The sequence below is a fragment of the Quercus suber genome, unplaced genomic scaffold (assembly GCF_002906115.3).
Source record: "Quercus suber isolate HL8 unplaced genomic scaffold, Cork oak 2.0 scaffold_179, whole genome shotgun sequence".
NCBI lineage: Eukaryota > Viridiplantae > Streptophyta > Magnoliopsida > Fagales > Fagaceae > Quercus > Quercus suber.
The window spans coordinates 1,215,834-1,234,996 of NW_027069638.1; the positions used below are offsets into that span (position 1 = coordinate 1,215,834).

General features: G+C 30.2%; 1 protein-coding gene across 2 annotated transcripts; it reads right to left on the bottom strand.

Annotated features, from left to right (window-relative positions):
• Positions 1-1,928: 1,928 nt before the first annotated feature.
• On the bottom strand, positions 1,929-9,161 carry LOC112038017 (protein neprosin). 2 transcript variants are annotated; one of them, XM_024070830.2, is made up of 8 exons: positions 9,026-9,161; positions 8,472-8,898; positions 8,205-8,291; positions 7,810-8,076; positions 6,471-6,638; positions 6,115-6,168; positions 3,319-3,465; positions 1,929-2,605 (listed from the first exon to the last, which is right to left on the bottom strand). In XM_024070830.2, the coding sequence occupies exons 2-8, from the start codon at positions 8,661-8,663 to the stop codon at positions 2,228-2,230; spliced, it is 1,293 nt and encodes a 430-aa protein (XP_023926598.2). In that variant the 5' UTR covers positions 8,664-8,898; positions 9,026-9,161; the 3' UTR covers positions 1,929-2,227. The 2 variants fall into 2 exon arrangements, with proteins under 2 accessions (XP_023926598.2, XP_065634399.1); XM_065778327.1 differs by having other exon boundaries at positions 9,022-9,161.
• Between the last annotated feature and the right edge of the window lie 10,002 nt (positions 9,162-19,163).

Consider the following 19,163-nt stretch of genomic DNA (forward strand, 5'->3'; position numbering starts at 1 on the left):
TGGAAACACCTCATGGGTTTCATTTTTTTTTTTTTTTTTTTTTTTTTTTTTTTTTTGCTTTTTGATTGTGGGTTTTATTTGATTTTGGCTTGCTAGTGGATTGAAAAATGAGAGGGATTTTTGGTCTGGATTCAGAGGATTTAATTGGTTTTGGATGTGTAACTGAAAATTTTGAAATATATTTACAAATGTTGTGTCCTTGTGTTCATGAGGAAAAGATTCAATGGTTCGTGTTTTTGATCCATGTTATGTCTAATTTTTAATAAATTGTGTTTTTCTAACATCTGAGGGTGAGGTGGGTAACGGATGGGTAACGGATTGAAGTTCAGGTGGGCAAAGTGATAAGTTTTGAACCACGGATAGGCAAAGTGAAAATGGGCCATACCCCAGGTGGGTTTACTGTAATTATCCCTATATTTATATTTGGTTTTGAAATTTGCTTAATTGTTTGGCTGTTCATACTTGACTGTTCATACTAAATTTAATATTATTATTTTTTTAATAATATTATTTTAAAGTGTGAATAATATTTTTAGTTTTGTTACTTTTATAGTTTTACTTAAACTAAGTGGTATTTGAATGCCGATGGAATTTTCTTAGTAAGGTTGTGTTTGAAATTGTAACTCTTAAATCAGTATGCTAGATTATGATACATTTTCGATTACTAATATTATTTGATTCCTTAGCATAATAATTGATACTTAGAAGCCATATGGGCGTGGTTATAAGAATATGTTTGTTCTAATCTTTGCCCCGTACAACAATTCAATATATAACATTGGTTACACATTTTTGGATTGAATATTCACTTTAGGATGTTGATTATAATGAGAAGAATTTTGTGTAACAGGTCGCCATTTTTGTACTCTACCATTGAGCCCAAATATTGGAAAAAATGTTTCTTATAGGACCTTTAATCCTTCCTTAACAATTGTACTTGCTCTTGCCTACACTAAAATTTCCGACTTTTTAGATCATATTGTTTTCTTTTGAAGGCACGTGCTATTACCCAATCTATTAAATATCGTTATCTATGTTTTCATACTAAAAGTTTGTGTTCTGGTAAATTTATATCTTTGTAGTAGGGAGTTTAATGAAAAGTTTTTAAAATTTCATATTCGATAGTTTTCCCGTGTATCGCACGGGTTAGCGACTAATTGTATTAAAAACTAAAATAGATCCACTACTGCAGCATGTGTGTAGGTAAAATAGATAAAGTGATTTTTTGTATACCTAAATAGCTAAAATTTTAGATTCACTGCTGTAAATGCTCTAACTGCATGTGAAATATCTAAATAAAAGCAAACCATAGAATACATTATGCTACTAGTTGCACTAGAGTAAGAAACATGAACCGTGTGCTCCTTTTCCTCCTCAAATTGTGGTGACAAAGTCGTTGAAAACTTAAATTGTGTTGCTTGTGGAGTACTCCTTGGTTTAGTCGATTGCATATTCAGCATTTAAGTACTTTCTCAATGTAATTTTCTGTGACAAAAACAACTTGTCCAAGCTCCTACACGTTGACGTCTTTGATATGGACCATAAGGTCCATAACAAGTGTTCCGCTGTTTATTATTATTATTTTTTTTCCTGCCAGCAACTTATCCGTAGAGTTGGAACAATAGTGGAGGAAAAAGAGACAATGAAAGAAAGGTAGAGAGAGAGTCAGACGTAACACCTTTTTTGAGTTTAAAAATAAGTATAAAATATAATAAATGAGAGATAATTAATGAGATCATAATCAAAATATTAGCATTAATGATGGTCATTTTTGACCGTTGGATCTACTTAAATTCAATGGTTTAAAAAATGTGTAACTCTTTAGAGTTACACCAGGTGTAACTTGAACCTATTTCATAATAGAAATTAACCTTTCATTACGCCAATTGAAACTAAAAGAACAGTAAACTGGTGCTATAACAATCAACTGATTAAACGTTGAAATAAAATATACCTATCCAAAATACTGCTATTTCGCCGCCTGTTTATACAATGCTTAATTTTGTCTTATTCAATTAATACAAACCCTCACATCCAAAAAAATGTGGTAGTAGCATAAACAAAGGTGGAAATAGCATACATTCTATAATTACACATAAAAGAATTTAGCGATGGAGATTTTACTTGGACCTACAAGTTATATGTTGTGATGATTAAGATATATGATAATATCAATAATGATGATGATAATATGTCGAACTTGATGGTGATTATATATTATATATGATCATGGGCACTGTGGATTGTTCCCAGGACCCCCATAATAGAAGTAAGTGCCCCATTGATTGTTGGAGGAGCTCTTGATGCTGTAACAATTGGTGTTTTCAGCTAGGGTTGAGATATATTCGACTGAGCTGAGACTATTATCAGCATCAACGATCTCTAGGTTCCGAAAGTAGCTTGCTTTTCCGAACCCATCATTGGCGAAGTGACCTGAGCCCATTTGGGTTGAGGTGTGCTCTCCATTGGCCCGTGTATTCACCACCTCACCGCCCCATTCCACCATGGTGGCATGGTCAGCTAAGTGTGTAAATAACTCTGCTGGCCAATATCCTACTAATGTATTGTCGCCAAAGCTCATCCACCAATTTCCTAGTTTTGGATCCTATTTAAATTAAAGAAGAACACAATTAGACGTACATGTCATGTGATGTGAAGTTCGGAGCTACATGAAAAATTTTAAAAATATTTTAATATTATATATAAATATTTAACATTTTATTTATTAGCCTAAAAAAATGGGACTTTCCCCTCCAAATATTTGAGCTAGTCTAATGATGCTCTTAAAAATAATTGTCCAATTGGTTATAGAGAATGTTTTTTTTTTTTTTTTTTCACATTCATTTTTTATTATTATTATAAAATGTGTTATTGTGTCTGTTAAAATTTTGGATCATTCATATCTTTGAATACTTCATTATTTCAAATGAAATTTTTTTACTCACTCTGGTATACAATTTGATAACTTATATTAAAAATGAAAACTTTAAGGATTCACTATAAAAGATACTAAATTATATGTGCGTATAGATGTATGCGGTTGTACATGTTTATGAAAGTTTGTATAAACTAATAAATTAGTATCATAAGTTGGTCCCCCACACAAAAATTTCTAGCTATGCCTCTGAATGTAACAAAGAAATTTCAATACGCAATTTTTTGTCACAACTCTAATATGGTGAGTGGAAGATTAAAAGTGGTAATTACATCTGTAAATAATTATCTACCATTTAGTGTCAACCAATTCAACAAGTAGTAACATACAATGTAGTTTTAGAAAAAGTGGGGAAAAAAAAAATGAAAATGATGTATGTGTACCTTCCAAATGAGTATGGTGATGTCGTATTGATTGGATAAAAATGATGATATTGGAGAAATGGCAGCTCCGATGGCAATCCTACTGTTGGTTTGCACAAATCCTGCACAAAGAAGGTTGTAGCACCCTGTTGCCTGATACGAATCTGTCTGTAATATAGAACAAAAGGGATTAAATTTCTCTTTATCAATATAAAAAAGGGGATTAAAATTTGCATGTATTAGTTGTATTGCTTCGCTAAATTGAGTTATATATTCTTTTACAAGCATAGGTAAAGGCATATCTACACCTGTTTGAATATACATATGTTAACTACCAATATATTTGGGAGAATATAAAAGTATAGAATAAAATACGTATATTATTATAAAGGAATAGAATGAAATAAATAAATAAATAGTGTTTTTTTAAAAGCATAAAATTGTGCATTTTCTTTTGTGTTTGGGAGTTTATAAAAGGAAAAAGGAAAAAAATATATAATTTGGCTATTGTAGTTAATTATTAGATAAATGCTATGTCCACAACAATTTTACAATATTTTTTCAATAAATCCTAAATAATATGTTGTTATTGTTAGGACAAAAAAATAATTTCAATAGTAGGTTTAAATTTAAACTAATAACAATTAACTACGTATGATTTTCTGTGAATTTATTGTGAAAATATTATGAACGTATTATTTCTCCAATTATTAATTAAGATCTTGAATGACTTAAGGAAATTTCATTAATTAGTAGTTAGAAACCGCGTGTAAGCCTTGTAAGGTGAGGTGTCAACTTTTTTTCAATGAGCATGTGAGCCTTTGTCCTATTTATTAAAATGGGTTCCATTTGTGGGATTCGGAATCCATTCATCATTTATGAAGGGGTAGAATGATAAGGTGAATATTAAATATTTTCACCTAGAATCTGTCACATATAAATGCTAAGAAGCCCATATGACACTTTCCTGAAAGCCAAGGCACTACAATTTAATTCACACCTCGATTATAAGTTTTGACAAAATGTCAAAATCTCAATGACAAGTATGCCCTCAGCTAGTGATTTCTAATAAAGACGTGGGTCAATGTGCATAGTTTTCCGAGTCTTGAATCTCAATTGTAAATGGCTTTAGAATCCACCAAAATAATGAAGCGCTGTGGCTGACTATTTTCATCACAATACTAACTGGCCTCAAATGATTGTTAGCTAAACATTACTGCACATTTGAATTGGTACAGCCATGACTCAATAACCTGTAATGAGAATTCATTCATTACTAGGCTCGATTCAGAATGTGCAAAAGGGAAGGGTAAGAAATTCAATAGAACTTTCAGTGCGGCAAATTTTGAAATCTTACATGTGCACTAAAAGAAATTCAAATTTTGAAAGCTCATTGATATAGCACGCTGCCCTTTGTTATAAAAAATATGCACTAAAAGATATCTATACTAGTAAAGAGGTCCTGTCTATCCTTTTCAATTTTAATTTCATGTCTTTGGTTTCTATGTTTTTTAAATGTAAACAAGATTCAAGTCAAGCACAGTCCTGTCATTTATCGAAATATTCGAGATTATGATATTCATAAATTTGTATTTTGTTGGTCTTGGTGCACGTATAGGTGAAAGTCTTGTAATAAGCGTGGAAATCAAATATAGAAACCACGTCAAGAAGGAAAATGAATGGAAGGACCTAACATTATCACTTGTGTCGTATTTAATATTTATAGATAGTTATTAATATTTATAGATAATTAGACACATTTTTATGGAAGGTCACAACTCTTATATCCCTTCAAATAAATGTGACCCTTCGAAGAACTATAATATTCATTCAGTAGACAATAAGTCTACAAAATTTATAAGTACCTACCATCATTTATTTAAAAAAAAAAAAAAAACCACAATGTGTGGAAGGGTCGATGACTTTAAAATAAGTTTAATTAAGTTCTTATCCCAGCATGGACATCTCTAATGGAAGGAGTAGTAAGGTTCCAATGTTTCCCAACCCAAGTTTACCTAATGTTTTGTTCTTGCAGTTAGAGGGATAAGAATATGAATATCTTCTAATTCTCTTCCCACACTAGTTTGGGGCCTCTGGGCAGCAGCGAAGTCATTTTAGCATGGTCTATTTCCGGCTAAACACAAAGTTAGCATTAATTTGGACTTGGTCACACCAGAAAGGTGCAACATTCTCTACAATTTTGTTGATCAAGTGTGTTCGGTAAAAATTATTTTTGCCAACTTATTTTACTATTCAGCTTATTTATATTACTATTAAAAATTATTTTTACTAACTTATTTTACTATTCAGCTTATTTTTACTACTATTCATCAGCCCCACTGCACTTTTTGGTATTATTCATGGGTCTCACTATACTATTTTAGTTAATTTTTAACTTTTAGCTTTATTTACAGTACTTTCAATAAAAAAATTTCAATTTCAACAAAAGAAGCGGATTCCAAATAAAAAAAATGTATACTTGACCGACTAATGCTAAAACTTTTGGTGCACGTGTTTACGGATCAATAGGTCTTATAGAGCTATGAAAAATTCCCAAATAAATTCTAATAGATTCACTACCCTAGAAGATAGAGTTGACTTTGACATAATGTAATCTTAGTAAGAGGGAATCTTTATGTCTCTAACCACATGAAAGTAATCCACATGATCATCTGCTCAAAATGATTACATTATTTGCATAACCAAAACAAGACGTAAATTATAATAGTAATAATAATGAATGATTATTGTGATAATTATAACAACAACTGCAATAATAATAACAGATGGTTGTGTTAAGGAAGAGAGAGATCTGACCGTCCAGTAAGTGAACAATCTTGGCCTGCTGTCACCATAAAGCTCCGGACTGACCTGACTAGTAGAATGATCAAAACTTCAGAAAATTCAAGGTTTTATAATTAATTAACCTATTTATTACTTTAATTAAGTTACTTCAACCAAAAAAATAAAATAAAGACACTACCATTAATGTTCAAAGAGAATCTTGTAACTTGCATTGCATTAATCGACAACCCTTAGAATTCTATAAATGTACTACTCCATGTTTTCATATTTTCTAGAAACAATTACTAATAAAATACAATGAATGATAGAATATTTTAATTAAGATTGTTGGGTAGTGCGTTTGGCTAGACAGAAAATGGAAGAAGTACCTGCCATCCAGCTTCTATGCTGTTGAGATCTGAGCCGTCGAATGAACCGGAAAGAATCCAAATCTGGGAGAGACTGAACTCATTCACCACTTGGATTGCTGGGTCCCATACGTTTATTGTTGCTCTTGCCCCATACACTTCTTGCGCTCCAGTGTAGGCTATTGCGTGCTATAAATTTGTATCCCAACAAATCAAATAGAATTTAAAATTGAATCTATTTAATAACCCAAACGATAAACTCATAAAAGTATTGACTTCATTGAATATTAAAAAACCAGAAGAGCTATTAAAGGGCAACAACAAGAAACACAAATCCCAACAATGAAGTGAATATTAAAAAATTTTGAATGAACGTCTAGAGGTTAATCTGGTGAAGGTCATGGAAATGGAAAATAATCAAATGTTTAAAATTCAGTAAAATTCAAGGAGTGAAAATTTTCAATTTTTCTTTTTTGTTGATGTAGGAGATTTTTTTTTTTTTTTTTTCTTCTGCGTAGAGAAAAGAAAAGCAAAAACATTTTCTTCCAACTTTATTCTTTACACCATTTCATGTAAGAACCCAAATAATTTAACTGAAAAGAGGTAACAAGCTTCTTTTTTTTTTTTTTTTTTTTTGAGAAACTTTAACAGGCTATTTATTTCCTCAAAATTGATGTGGTAGACCGTAGATATCATTTAATGCATCTTGTGTGGGGCAAAAAAGAAAGAGTGATATCAACCATTACATATATTCATGGATTTCTTTCAAACTTCACCGAATTAAAATAATTTTATATTTTGGAATGCTTCCTTTACTGGGATATACATCACATGAAATGCATTAAAAAAGTCTTTCAAACTTGGATGCCGTGATTTTTTTCAATAAATTGACAATGCAAGGGGCAGTTTCGAACATAAGGATATAAATAAAAGACCTAAGGTCAATATTCTCTTTCCTTTATTTGTTATTATTTTTTTTGAGTTTTCTTTCCCATTTCATTTAATTAAGTTCATCATCAAATCCAAAAGAAAAAGATTTAAGTGTACCATCCTTTTAAAAAACTTTTAACTGTTTACTTTTGGCCGAATAAGGTCCTTCTTATGCCTCTTACTATGTTGAAAGGAGAAGAAGAATTGGTTTTTGTTTTTCTTACTAGGTAAATAGGGGAATGGGGTTGGTGGGCTTTAAGACCCAGCGTCCATATACCAAAAGAGGTACTAGAATCATTAGGTATTGCTCGAATGTCAATAAGAAGATGATGATGATGATTATGATGGTACAGCAAGGAAATGATGTAGAAGATGATAATCAAAACCAAGTCGTGCATACAAGGATTTATAGAGATAAGATATAGCATACCTCATGGCCATTGCCACTGACTACATCGGGTGCATCAGTGCGCCTAGTAAGAGAAACCCTACGTTGCTTCTTCCCAAAGTCAAACAAAGACTTGGCTCTTAACACATCATGCATTGTGCTTCGCCGTATGGGAACCGTTCCTCTTGGACATCGTGTACCATTTTGATGCCACATTTGCCATGCACCTTTCACTACTTCATTACTCTTCTCATCTCTCGCCCCATCTTCTTTCATCATTCTCACTTTGGGCATCTCTTGAGGATGTCTCTGTAACATTAACACAATGATAATCCTCATTATAACAAATAATTATGTATTTGAGAGAAAAGAAAAAGGAAAAGTTAAAAAAAGAGAAAGTAAGGTTGGTATATATCTTTATGCTATAGCTTTTGTACCTGGATCTTGTGATTCTTTAAGAGAGGATGATCTAAAGCAGGTTGTTTTCTTTTATGGACACAATCAATGATATCTCCATCTGAGCTCTGGGAAGATTGAAAGATAATATCACAAATAATTAAAGGAAACCATCATGAAATCTAATCAAAATATATGACAGAAATAGGAAAAAAAAATTTTAATAATGAGAAGGAATTTAAATTTTGAACGTCTTTGTTGAAAACACACGAAGTATCTGTTGAATTACAAAGAAATGAAACACATACCTCTATGGTCATGACGGCAGGCTTGTTAATCTGGTCCAAATGCGTCTTTATCCTTTCAAGTCTCAAGCTGCTCACTTGCCTATATTCTGTGTAATTTAGACCCAAAACCGTAGGAAATCTCCCAAGCAAGATAGCGAAACAGATAGGCAGAAGAAGAGCTAAAAACCCTCTCTTCCTTCCAACAATACCCATATCTCATTCAGTGCCAAGAAACTGGGGAAAACTAGAACAACATTACTAGCAAAACCAAGAGCACAAAGCAAACCCTGACTTTTTTTTCCTGATATTACTAAGCCCAAATACCAATACAAACAAAGAAAGTAACAAAGAAAAGGAGTTGCATTAATGTGGAGGATGGGTGGTGGGTGGAGGCTAATTAAATCATGCACAGACCCCCTTGGACTTTCAGCATCAAGGTCATCATTGCCTGCATTGGATTCAATATTTGATATACTGTTTTAAATATTTTGTTCTTTGGAACAGCACAACTTGAAGCAAAAGAAATTTAAGAGCTGGAGGCCTGGCTTCAAAGCATTATAAAAACACAGACCTACCCAACTGAAACAACCCCCTTTTATTGCACTCCTTCAATGTGTATCTGCCACCATACACTTTGCCATTAATATTTCTTTGAAAACGCACACACTTGCTTGCTTCTACGACTCTCTTTATCTTCCTTTCCTTCACAGTCTCCGTTCCTTGGTTTCACCTTTTTATATATAGTAAAATTGTAAGTACCACTCAACATGGTGAGCTTTCTATCCTTTGGTACTGCCACGTGGCATTTGTCCCACTTCTCTTTTACCTAATAATGTAGGTATATCCGAATGTGAATATGATATGTTACCACCTTCAACATACATTTAGAATTACTTAGCATTAGGTATTGATAATTATAATTAACTTTTTAAATGTATGTTTTAGTTTTGTTTACGGGGGAAAGTTTTTAAAAGAAGCTACCTATAAGAGTTGTTTTCTAATCTTCTTAAGTCATTTGCAAATCGTATTATTTTCAACATAATTCAAATTCTGTATTTCTTCATAACAAAACATAATTTTAATATTATAATATACATGTAATTTTTTTAAAGCAAAGAAAAGTTTAGTTTCGTCTTTGAGAGCATCAGCACATTTAACTTTAAGAGATGTACTTTTTTTTTCCTCTCTCTCTCTCACTCTTACTAAGCCGACCAAATTAGACAATAAATTTGTTTCTACATTTGTTCCAAATGTCCTCTAGAAGTAATGTGGTCTTTTAAACGATTCTATAAGCAATATCAACATGTAAATACAATATATCTATGCAAATAGAGAACAGTAGCTATTAAATACTTAATCAAATTGGCCATTTAAATTATGAGAATCTAGGGTTTGGAATTTGAGGTAATGAAACCCGAGGAAGAAAATAGTTATAGTTGAAATTTCAACGTATTGGGGAGACATCTATGGAGGTGGTTGTTTTTCATATTCAGAGAGTATTGGATTGCAAGCAATCCCTTGATCGGTGCTACAAAGCGCTCTTCTCCATATGGTTTACACATTAGAAACACTTAAAATAAGAGATGAAAAAAATAATAAAGTAATAAATGAAGAATACGAAAGTAATAAATGTGGGATTAAATTAAATGGGTAAGCTTCTATTCTCGAATCTCGATTGCTTCCCTCATTTAAGATAAATTTTTGGTTGTCAGAGTCATGGAAGTTTGGAATTGACTTGAATTTATTCAAATGACCTAAATACCCTCCACTTTTGCCGTTGATATTTTAGGTTAAATGTGCCGGCATAAAAATGATTCATCAAGCCTTTGACCGGCGGTATGATAATTTGCGTTAAGTGGTGCAATAAAATTGCACGATTCATCAAACCTTTGGCCGGCGGAAAGCATTACTACGGGGGATTTGTTTTCACTTTCACTTTTGGTTTTGTGTTTTTGAAAAGTTTTGCCGTTAATAAGAGTTTCTTTATTTTTCCCATAAATTTTGACTACTCATATCATTATCAAGTGATGATGAATTCATTTCATTTTTTAATAAGTACTACTATCATAACTTTTTCTTTTCTTTTTTTTAATAATACTACAGTCACAAACTATTTTATAATATTTTTACAAACTGTTAATATGGCCAACTTATTATTGGTTTTCATTTAAATCCACCATTAACATCACTTTTTCATTTACCAATAATTACTTACCGCACATCAATAGTCTGCAAATTTTTTTGTAAAAAATCTGTATCTCTAGCATTACTTTTATTTTTAATCTTTTCTTTCAACATAAAAATTATGATATACCATGAAACAAATTTTGCATTCCAGCCATTCTAGATGATATTTAATTCAACAAATCTAGACTTACAAATTTTTTTTTAACTATTTACATTGAGTTAATTTATCTTGATTTATAAATATAATAGTAGACAATATCAGTAATGGGCTTATATGAAAGTACTGTTACTCCAATTACAAATTGATACTTTAGCAAGTTGGAAAAAAAAATGCTCCTCTAGCATTTCTCTCTATAATTAGGTTCCTCATGTGTAGATAATGCATAAAAAAACAAAATTCCAAACAAGATCTTATCTAAGTTAGTTAATCCAATTTAATAGTACAACAGGAAAATAAGTTTATATATTAACCTATTTCTTCTATACGATACTGTTTGAGTACTAGTATAATTTCAACATAATTTATAAACTAATAGAAGAGATGCTATTACTTTTGATTTATAAATTAGCAACTAATAGAAGAGATGCTATTACTTTTGATTTATAAATTAGTAATGTATGGTTATTATGTGTATAGCATTTTTTTTTTTCTCACAACCTTCATATGCGTCATAAGAGTTAGTGACTAAATATCATATGTAACGAATGACTTGGATTACTCTCTTCTGCTTATGTGCACTAGAAGAGACATGAGCAAAATATGTGTTTAAAAATGATCACATGTCAACCTAATATCCCTCCCAGTTTAATGAAAATGGAAACTCCAAGTCGTGTAGCTGCCCAAAGTGTTTTTTACATGTAACAATGTCACTTCTCTTATTAAGCTACTCTTTTTTAAAGTTTTTTTTCTCATAAAATTATTAAATCAAAATCTTATTTGTTCCTATTTTAAGAGATTATTTTAAGGAAAATTAAGTTTTTCCCCCCTTTTTGGGAGAAAGTAATGAAAATTAAGTTGGTAGGTGGGCTTTATATATATATATATATATATATATTACATATTTACATATTATAATGTGGTAAATTGTGAGTAATTGTTTATCACTTATACATGGACCTACTATTTTTACTCCACCACTAATATTCTGCCACATAGTAGTTGTAACAAAAAAATTATGAGATATATAAGTTGTGAAACAATTTTTTTTTTTTTTTAAGATAAGACATACTATAATGTTTTTCAACCACAACAATTGTCTCCTTTTATATGTCATATATTTAAATTAAACTAAAAACAAATTACACTCCTCTCCCTTGAAGTTCAAGGAAAAAAGGTTTTTCCCCCATTGACATTCATTGACCAAACTATGTTAAATTAAAGTTAAAAATGTTGTTTTAATATGCCCTTTGGTTAATGGAAAATTTTCAAAATTATTGTCCAGTTGTTCTTAAAAAAAATTATAATATCAGTTGGTAAGATGCAACAAAAAGCAACTAAAAAAATCCACTTTAGCAACATGTTTTATAATATGCTATTTTCAATTTTTTTTTATGTGAATGCACTTTTTACTAACCATAGTTAACTTTTGGTAAAATGAATTTGTCAAAAATTTGAAATATTTCCATTACAAATATTAACGGAAGAGAGGGGGGAGTGTCATATTTTCTTAAAACCTTAAGGGAGGTTAGTGTTATTTTTTCTTAGATTTGGGAGTTATTGTCATTCTTCTAAATCTTAAAGGAGGAAGTCCAATTTTCCTTTAAATTAATCATTGTCTCTATTGTTGGAAAGGACTTGAGCACCATATATACCAGCCGTTTAAAAAATACGTTTCTTCTTGCCACCGAACTATTTGTATTTTTTCTTTGGACAAGATATATATATATATATAATATATATTTGTAGCAAATATTTTGTCAATTTTATAAATCAATTTCATCAATATATATTTGAGTCAACAACCAGTAGGCCACAAACAATCAATTTTACTTTTTACTTGCCGGTTTTTGTAACCACGTCATGTCTCTCTTATATTAAAAGACAAGTTCAAGATCCCTTGTAAGAAAAGGAGGCTATCAATTTATTCCCCATTGTGACTTGTGAGACATCCAAACACACATGGACTCATAAAAGTTTAGTATCTAATATTCCCTCGCCATATAGGTTCACTCCTTCATCTCAGCTGTTAGGATCCATTTGATCGAATGGACGGAAAAAAATGAGATAATAGAAAATAAGAATGATATAAGAAAAATTAAAGGGTAGAAGAAATTTTAGTTTTCTCTTATGGTGTTTAGTTGGGAAAATAGAAAAGATGAAGAATGCAAAACTCTTTTGTTAGATTGAGAAGATATATGAGAGGATAGAAAATAAAATTTCTAAAAATTTACTATCATGTCTCCATTAGATATAAAAAAAATAGCATGTTAAATTTTTATTTAAAAAGTATGTATAAATGAGCATTTTATTTTTAAAAAAATAAATAAATGAAAGAGCATAGGAAGGTTAAAAAAATGATTAATAAAAGAAAGGATGAATACAAAAAAATAAGGGTCAAATACTATTTTAGTCCTTAAACTTTACCAAAAGTTTGATTTTCATCCCTAAACTTAAAAAAAATATATAATAATAATAATAAAATTCATCCCTAAACTTTGTAAAGAATTTTTTTAATAGTTTAGAGAAAAAAATAGGGATGAAAAAATGCACTTTTTTTCAATAGTTTAGGAATGAAAAACAAACTTTTGGTAAATTTAAGTATATAAATAAAAAAATTTCAGTAGTTTAGGGACAAGAGATAAAAGAAAATGGGGAAGGAAACAAATTTATTGCGGTGTTTAGTTGGGTGGATTTGTGGAAGGAAAACTGATTGAGTTTAGGTATTTTCTTCCTAGACCCACTAAAATATTTTCTCCCTCAACTTGATAGAAATAGGAAGGAAAATATAGAGCTTTGCTTCTTTTATGTTCAGACAAAAGTAACCCCTAGCACCAAACGTGCAACTGTGCCAATTTTTAATTTTATCTTTTTTTTTTTTTTTTAAGAATTTTTAATTTTATCTTCACTTTCATATATTTGGTCTTGCCTTTTTCAGTGTTATCTCACTTTTTTTTTTTTCATTGTCGTCTAAGTTAGTCTTAGGGTCTATTTGGGATTCGCTTATTTTACTGAAATTGAAAACTTTTTGCTGAAAGTACTGTAAATAAACAGTGGTAGCTCCAGTAATTTTTTTCATGGTGTTCCTTAAGAAACATAAATTATACAATCTAATAAAAAGAGAAATGCATATATTAACAACAACAATAAAAAAAATAAAAAAATAAAAACAAAAAAAACACGCAAATACATAAAATTTACAATTATCTTCTACGAGTTTTCATATTTTGAAATCGGTGCATGATAATCTCATTATCAATGCTACAAGCTACATCTCTTTCAATGTACACAAACAAAGCAATCATTCATCCATTGAATGTAGAACAAATTATGGAACAAAATTTAATTTTATTGGCATAAAAAAAATTGAAAGGTAGACAAATAAAAAAATTTAGATTATTATATATATATATATAAAAAAAAAAAAAATCAGGTCAGGGTGGTCCCACCCTGGCCGTAAGGTGGCGCCGCCCCTGTAGATAAAAGTAAAAATTAATTGAAATAATACAGTATGACTTATGAATAGTACCAAGAAGTGAAGTAGAACTTATGAATAGTATCAAAAATAAGCTGAATAGTAAAATAAGTTGGCAAATATAATTTTTGCCAAACACACACTTAGATGTTTCTCTTTTTTCTTTTTGGTTTTGGGTGCTCGTCTGTATCTTTCTTCTCCAGATTTTTTTTTTTGGTTACAACTTAAGGTTCTTGAATTTTTTTTCGTGTTATATTTCTTTTAAAAAAATAAAGTGTTCGCTCATACAAATTTTTTTTAATAAAATATAATGTGCTACCTTTTTATTTTTTATTTTTTTTATCTATTAGAGATATGATGGTAAAATTATACTAACTCTATTTTCTATTCTCCCATTTTTCTTCTCAACCAAAAAAAAAATCATCCCTTTACTTTTCCACCTCTCCAACCAAATACAAATAAAAGAAATTAAAATCTATTCTATCCTCCCATTTTTCCATCATTTCCCCATTTTCTATTCTCTCACTTTTTCATCTTAAACTAAACAGATCGTAAGTGTTTATTCTTATAATACTTCTTTCCGATAAGGAAAAGAACTTCATGTTCTTTCTTTTCTTGGGAATTTAATGCCTGTGTAATGGACCATTGGTGTAGGAATCTCTAGCAAGATGAGTTGCCTCATTCATTAAAATCAAATGAGTTTGGTGGTTTTTTCCAAAGCATTAGTTACCAAGTGTTCTTAAAAGAAGTCCTCTCCTTAAATCGATAACCATATTGCTTCATTTAATAAACTACTTCATTTAAGAAGGGAAAAAAACTGAATTTAGCCAAAGGTTTATGAATACGATATAACATGGCTCTAGTGATACCCCATTTAATGTTTCATTGTCACCTAAAACTCTGACCTGATGCTTTTAATCTCCACATATTTATTCATTATTTCACACCTCTGTTTCACTTGACATAATGACATTCATTTAATGTGCATTTTATTTTTTAAAGGCATGTGCATTACAAATTTAATTTCCGATTACTAATTCTTTTTGTTCCTTTCTGAAGTCTGAACAATCATCAACATTATATTACTCAGGATGTAACTAAGAGGTACAAATACAAAATGACTTCTTCTTAAATTATTTTAATAAAATAAATATAAATAAAAGTTACATCATAAAGAAAAAAAAAAAAAAAAATCATGCTCATAATGCGCGCATGCAATACTCGAGTCTCGAGAACAACATAGCTTAAATATTCCTTAGAATAATCATTGTTTCATTTTAGTTTTTATCGTATTTACAAACAAGGTTTAGTTTGCAGGATCAATCACTAGAATTTTGTTATACTCAGTAGCATTGCCGATTATTTCCTTGCGGAGAACTTATGTTTTGAATTTCCTTATTATTGTTTTTGGTTTGATTTTTGTCTTTTTGGTTGGAAGGTCTAATTTGGTACGATTTGAAAATTTTAGGATTTGATTCACAACTAACAAAATTATATGGTTTAATTTACATTGATCTTATATTATTCAGTTTAACTTGAAAATATTGAAAATATAGGGGTTTACTTTCAAAATACATTTAAAGTATTAGGGTCTGTTTGGTAATAGTTCTCAAGTATTGTAGTTCAAAATGATGTGAAAACTGTAGATTAAAAAAGTATTGTGAAAATACGTGTTTAAAGTACTCATAATGAAAAAAATGTGTTTGGTACCATGTTTCAAACAACATATTTTAAAATATGAAAAACCATAACGGTGTATTTAGTATTTGTATATATATATATATATATATTTTAAGTGGTAATTTTCTGACATTACAATTATTTTATTAATATTTATTAGAGGAGAGAGAAGGTTGTTGGTCATAGAGAGAGAGAGAGATGTAGTTAATGTTAGGCCTTATCAAGTAGGTCCTACACTTTTCTAAATATTTACAAAAATGCAATTGAAAAATATTAATTGAAAACTAAAAATTGGTATTGAGAGTTCTCTATATACAGTATTTAAATACTCTAAATTGAAAATTGTGACTCAAACTCTCCTACCAAACATGTTTTTTTTTTTTTTTGGCCCACAATTTTCAATATTTAAATATTGAAAACTATTGTTTGGAATCACTTACCACACATGCTCTTTAGTGTTTTAAAATTCATATATAGTTGCCCATGGCCCCCATATTAATATTATTAATTTATATATTTCCTTTTCCTGAATTTAAAAACAATGAGATATTAATATTATCACATGTACATTACAGTCTCTTCTGTATAGTGTAAAATTAATTGGTGGAACCCCGTATGGGTAAAAAACAAAAAAAGGGTTGTTTGCAGTATATGTTAAACTAAATAATGGTTAAACATTACAACGTTGTTGTGAATTTATTTTTGTTTTCAGTAAAGGATCGGAAGCCCTTTTTTGTTTAAGAAATTACCACCTCAAGCACACCAAAAAGAGCCCAACATCAATGGTGCCAAAGTCTTTCATTTTTTGGCAACTTACTACACTAGCAGTTCCCTGTAGTAAAAAAGGATTAAAAAAATATATTATTTTATGCCATTTGTTAGATTTTTATGGTATTTAGATAAAATTTTTAACTTCACCGACGTGGATCCACTAAACTAAACTGAAAACACTAAAGAATATTAATAAGGGTTTTCCTCCTTTTCTGTGTGAGTCAGTGTGTCACAGAGAGAAAAATGATGATGCCCTTTTCAAAATAATATTCATGTACGTAATTCATTGTGCGCACCATATATGAAAGCATTCCATAAAAATCCAGCTAGTGACAATTACAGCAACAAGCATCAACATATTATCAAGAACTCTAGTCAGGGACAAAAACCGATGACATTCAATGCTAATGTTCATTGAAAATAATTTTCCACAGTGCCAATTTTAAAACTACTAACACAAACTAATTTCAAGAAAAACAATCAGATTATTGTGCTAAGAAAACAAAAATATGTTTTGGTAAGTAAGATAGTTTTGTATTTTCAGTTTTTTGTTTTTTAATCATTTCGTAAAAAGTAGTTTTTATTACATACATATAATTTTACACAGTTTATACTCACCCCAAAAACAGTTGAAGTTGAGCTTAATAATCATGAATTCAAGTCATGATTTGAGTTACTTTTGGGGTGTGTGTATAAAAACGTGTGTAACAAACACAAAACTAAAACACAACCACCAAACCATACCCAGCAACTAGTGCGCAGCCATCATAAAACTTGTCCCACTTCCAACCCGTCATCTTCGCTTAGAGAGAGAGAGAGAGGGGTCAAAAATGGAAATGGCGTGGCTTTAGGATCATGAGTGATGATAGAGATTAGTTAGAGAGAGAAAATGTTAATAAATTGATAACAGTACTGAAATATTACTAAAATGCCATCAACTTATTTACAAAATTGCAATCCAAAACCAAAAACAAGTTGTGAAACCAATTCTGATTTGCTCTCAAAAAACTACTCTTCGCAGTAAAAATAGAACAATTATGAAAACTTCGTTTTTTCAAAAATTGATAAGTTGTAATTTTTTTTTTGTTCCATGCAAATTTTTTTACATCTTCCCCTTTTTTTTACGTATTTGGGCTGGTTTATTATCAACTGAAGAAATTGCTACCAGTGGAACTCAAGAGTGAACTAGGAGACCAAGCAACCTGCAAGTAGAGCAAGTGGCCTGCATGCAAGAGAAGTAGTTCAGTTGGCAGAGCATGGACCTTGTAGTGCTTTTCCTTTATGTTGTAGATCATTTTATCTTAAGAAACAGACACATGTGAGTCTCTAAGCACTGCAAATTATGTAATGAGTGAAATCTGCTCTAAGGAGATTGTGTTAAACACAAGATTTAATCAGTATCATTCATCCTTCACACATTTGATTTATGAGATAGTTATTTTGAAAATTTTTTTCCATATATACAGTATCTATTTATTGTTTTTTCCTATCACATTTGTTTATATTATTCCTTATAATTTGATTTGTATGTTGTTCCAATTTCAACCATGGAGGCTTGGTGGTGTAATCAGGAAGCATTGCAGGATTCGGAAGCTAGTGATCGAAGACAAGACTCCAAGAAGTCTATTGATAACTGGAACTTGGAGAGCTCTAATACATTTGGTAGCCTAGGTTTTGAGGGTTTTTGTGTTTTTAGGCCGTGGAGAGGTTTTTCCACCAAATTCTCTAGTGTTCCTCTTTGATAATAAATTGGGTGTTATCTTTGGTTTGTTCTCTCTTTATCAACTAACCTTTTACATTAATTGCTTTGCTCAATTTTGTTTATCCATGCATTGTTGATTTCCATGCTTGGTTGATTGGGTTTGGCTTTCCTCTTGTAGTTTTTCAACTATATATTTCATTAATTTTTCCTCAAAATAGAATGATGTGGTAGTGGGTATTGATCTTCCCTAAAAGTTTAGTTAGCAAGTGATGTGGCTCATTAAAATAAAAAGAAATGTTTAATTAAAAAACTACAGAAAATAAGCCATACCCTAATTAATTGGTTAATTACACAAATTTAGCATTAATTTTTAGTTAGCCTTAATTAACTCAGCCCTAATTAAAATTTAGGGATCTCAATCAACAATTAGTTAATTTAGTTTGAACTTTCAAAAATAGATGCCAAAAAAATTAGTTTTGGTGCATTCCACAATTTTTTTTTTTAATTTTCAAATACAGAAAACCAACTAAGAAAGTCTCTGATGGTTGTATAAGAGATTTGGGGTTCAATCCCTACCTACACTAAAAACTAATTGAAGTTTTAGTCTGATAATAGAAAGCTATCATCAAAAGCAAATGTCATAAATTGAAACTCTCTCTAAAAAATTAAAAAATTTTAAAAAATATTTATATAAAAAAAAAAAAAAAAAACCCTTCGATCAAATGGCCAAATATTAACAAA

Bases quoted from the DNA above. Each gene is read 5' to 3' on its own strand.
- LOC112038017 (XM_024070830.2), bottom strand. From the start codon at position 8,663: ATGGGTATTGTTGGAAGGAAGAGAGGGTTTTTAGCTCTTCTTCTGCCT. The intron at 8,292-8,471 runs GTATGTGTTTCA...CAATCTTCCCAG, and splicing joins CTGCCGTCATGACCATAGAG to AGCTCAGATGGAGATATCAT. The intron at 2,606-3,318 runs GTACACATACAT...TAATTTAAATAG, and splicing joins TCACCATACTCATTTGGAAG to GATCCAAAACTAGGAAATTG.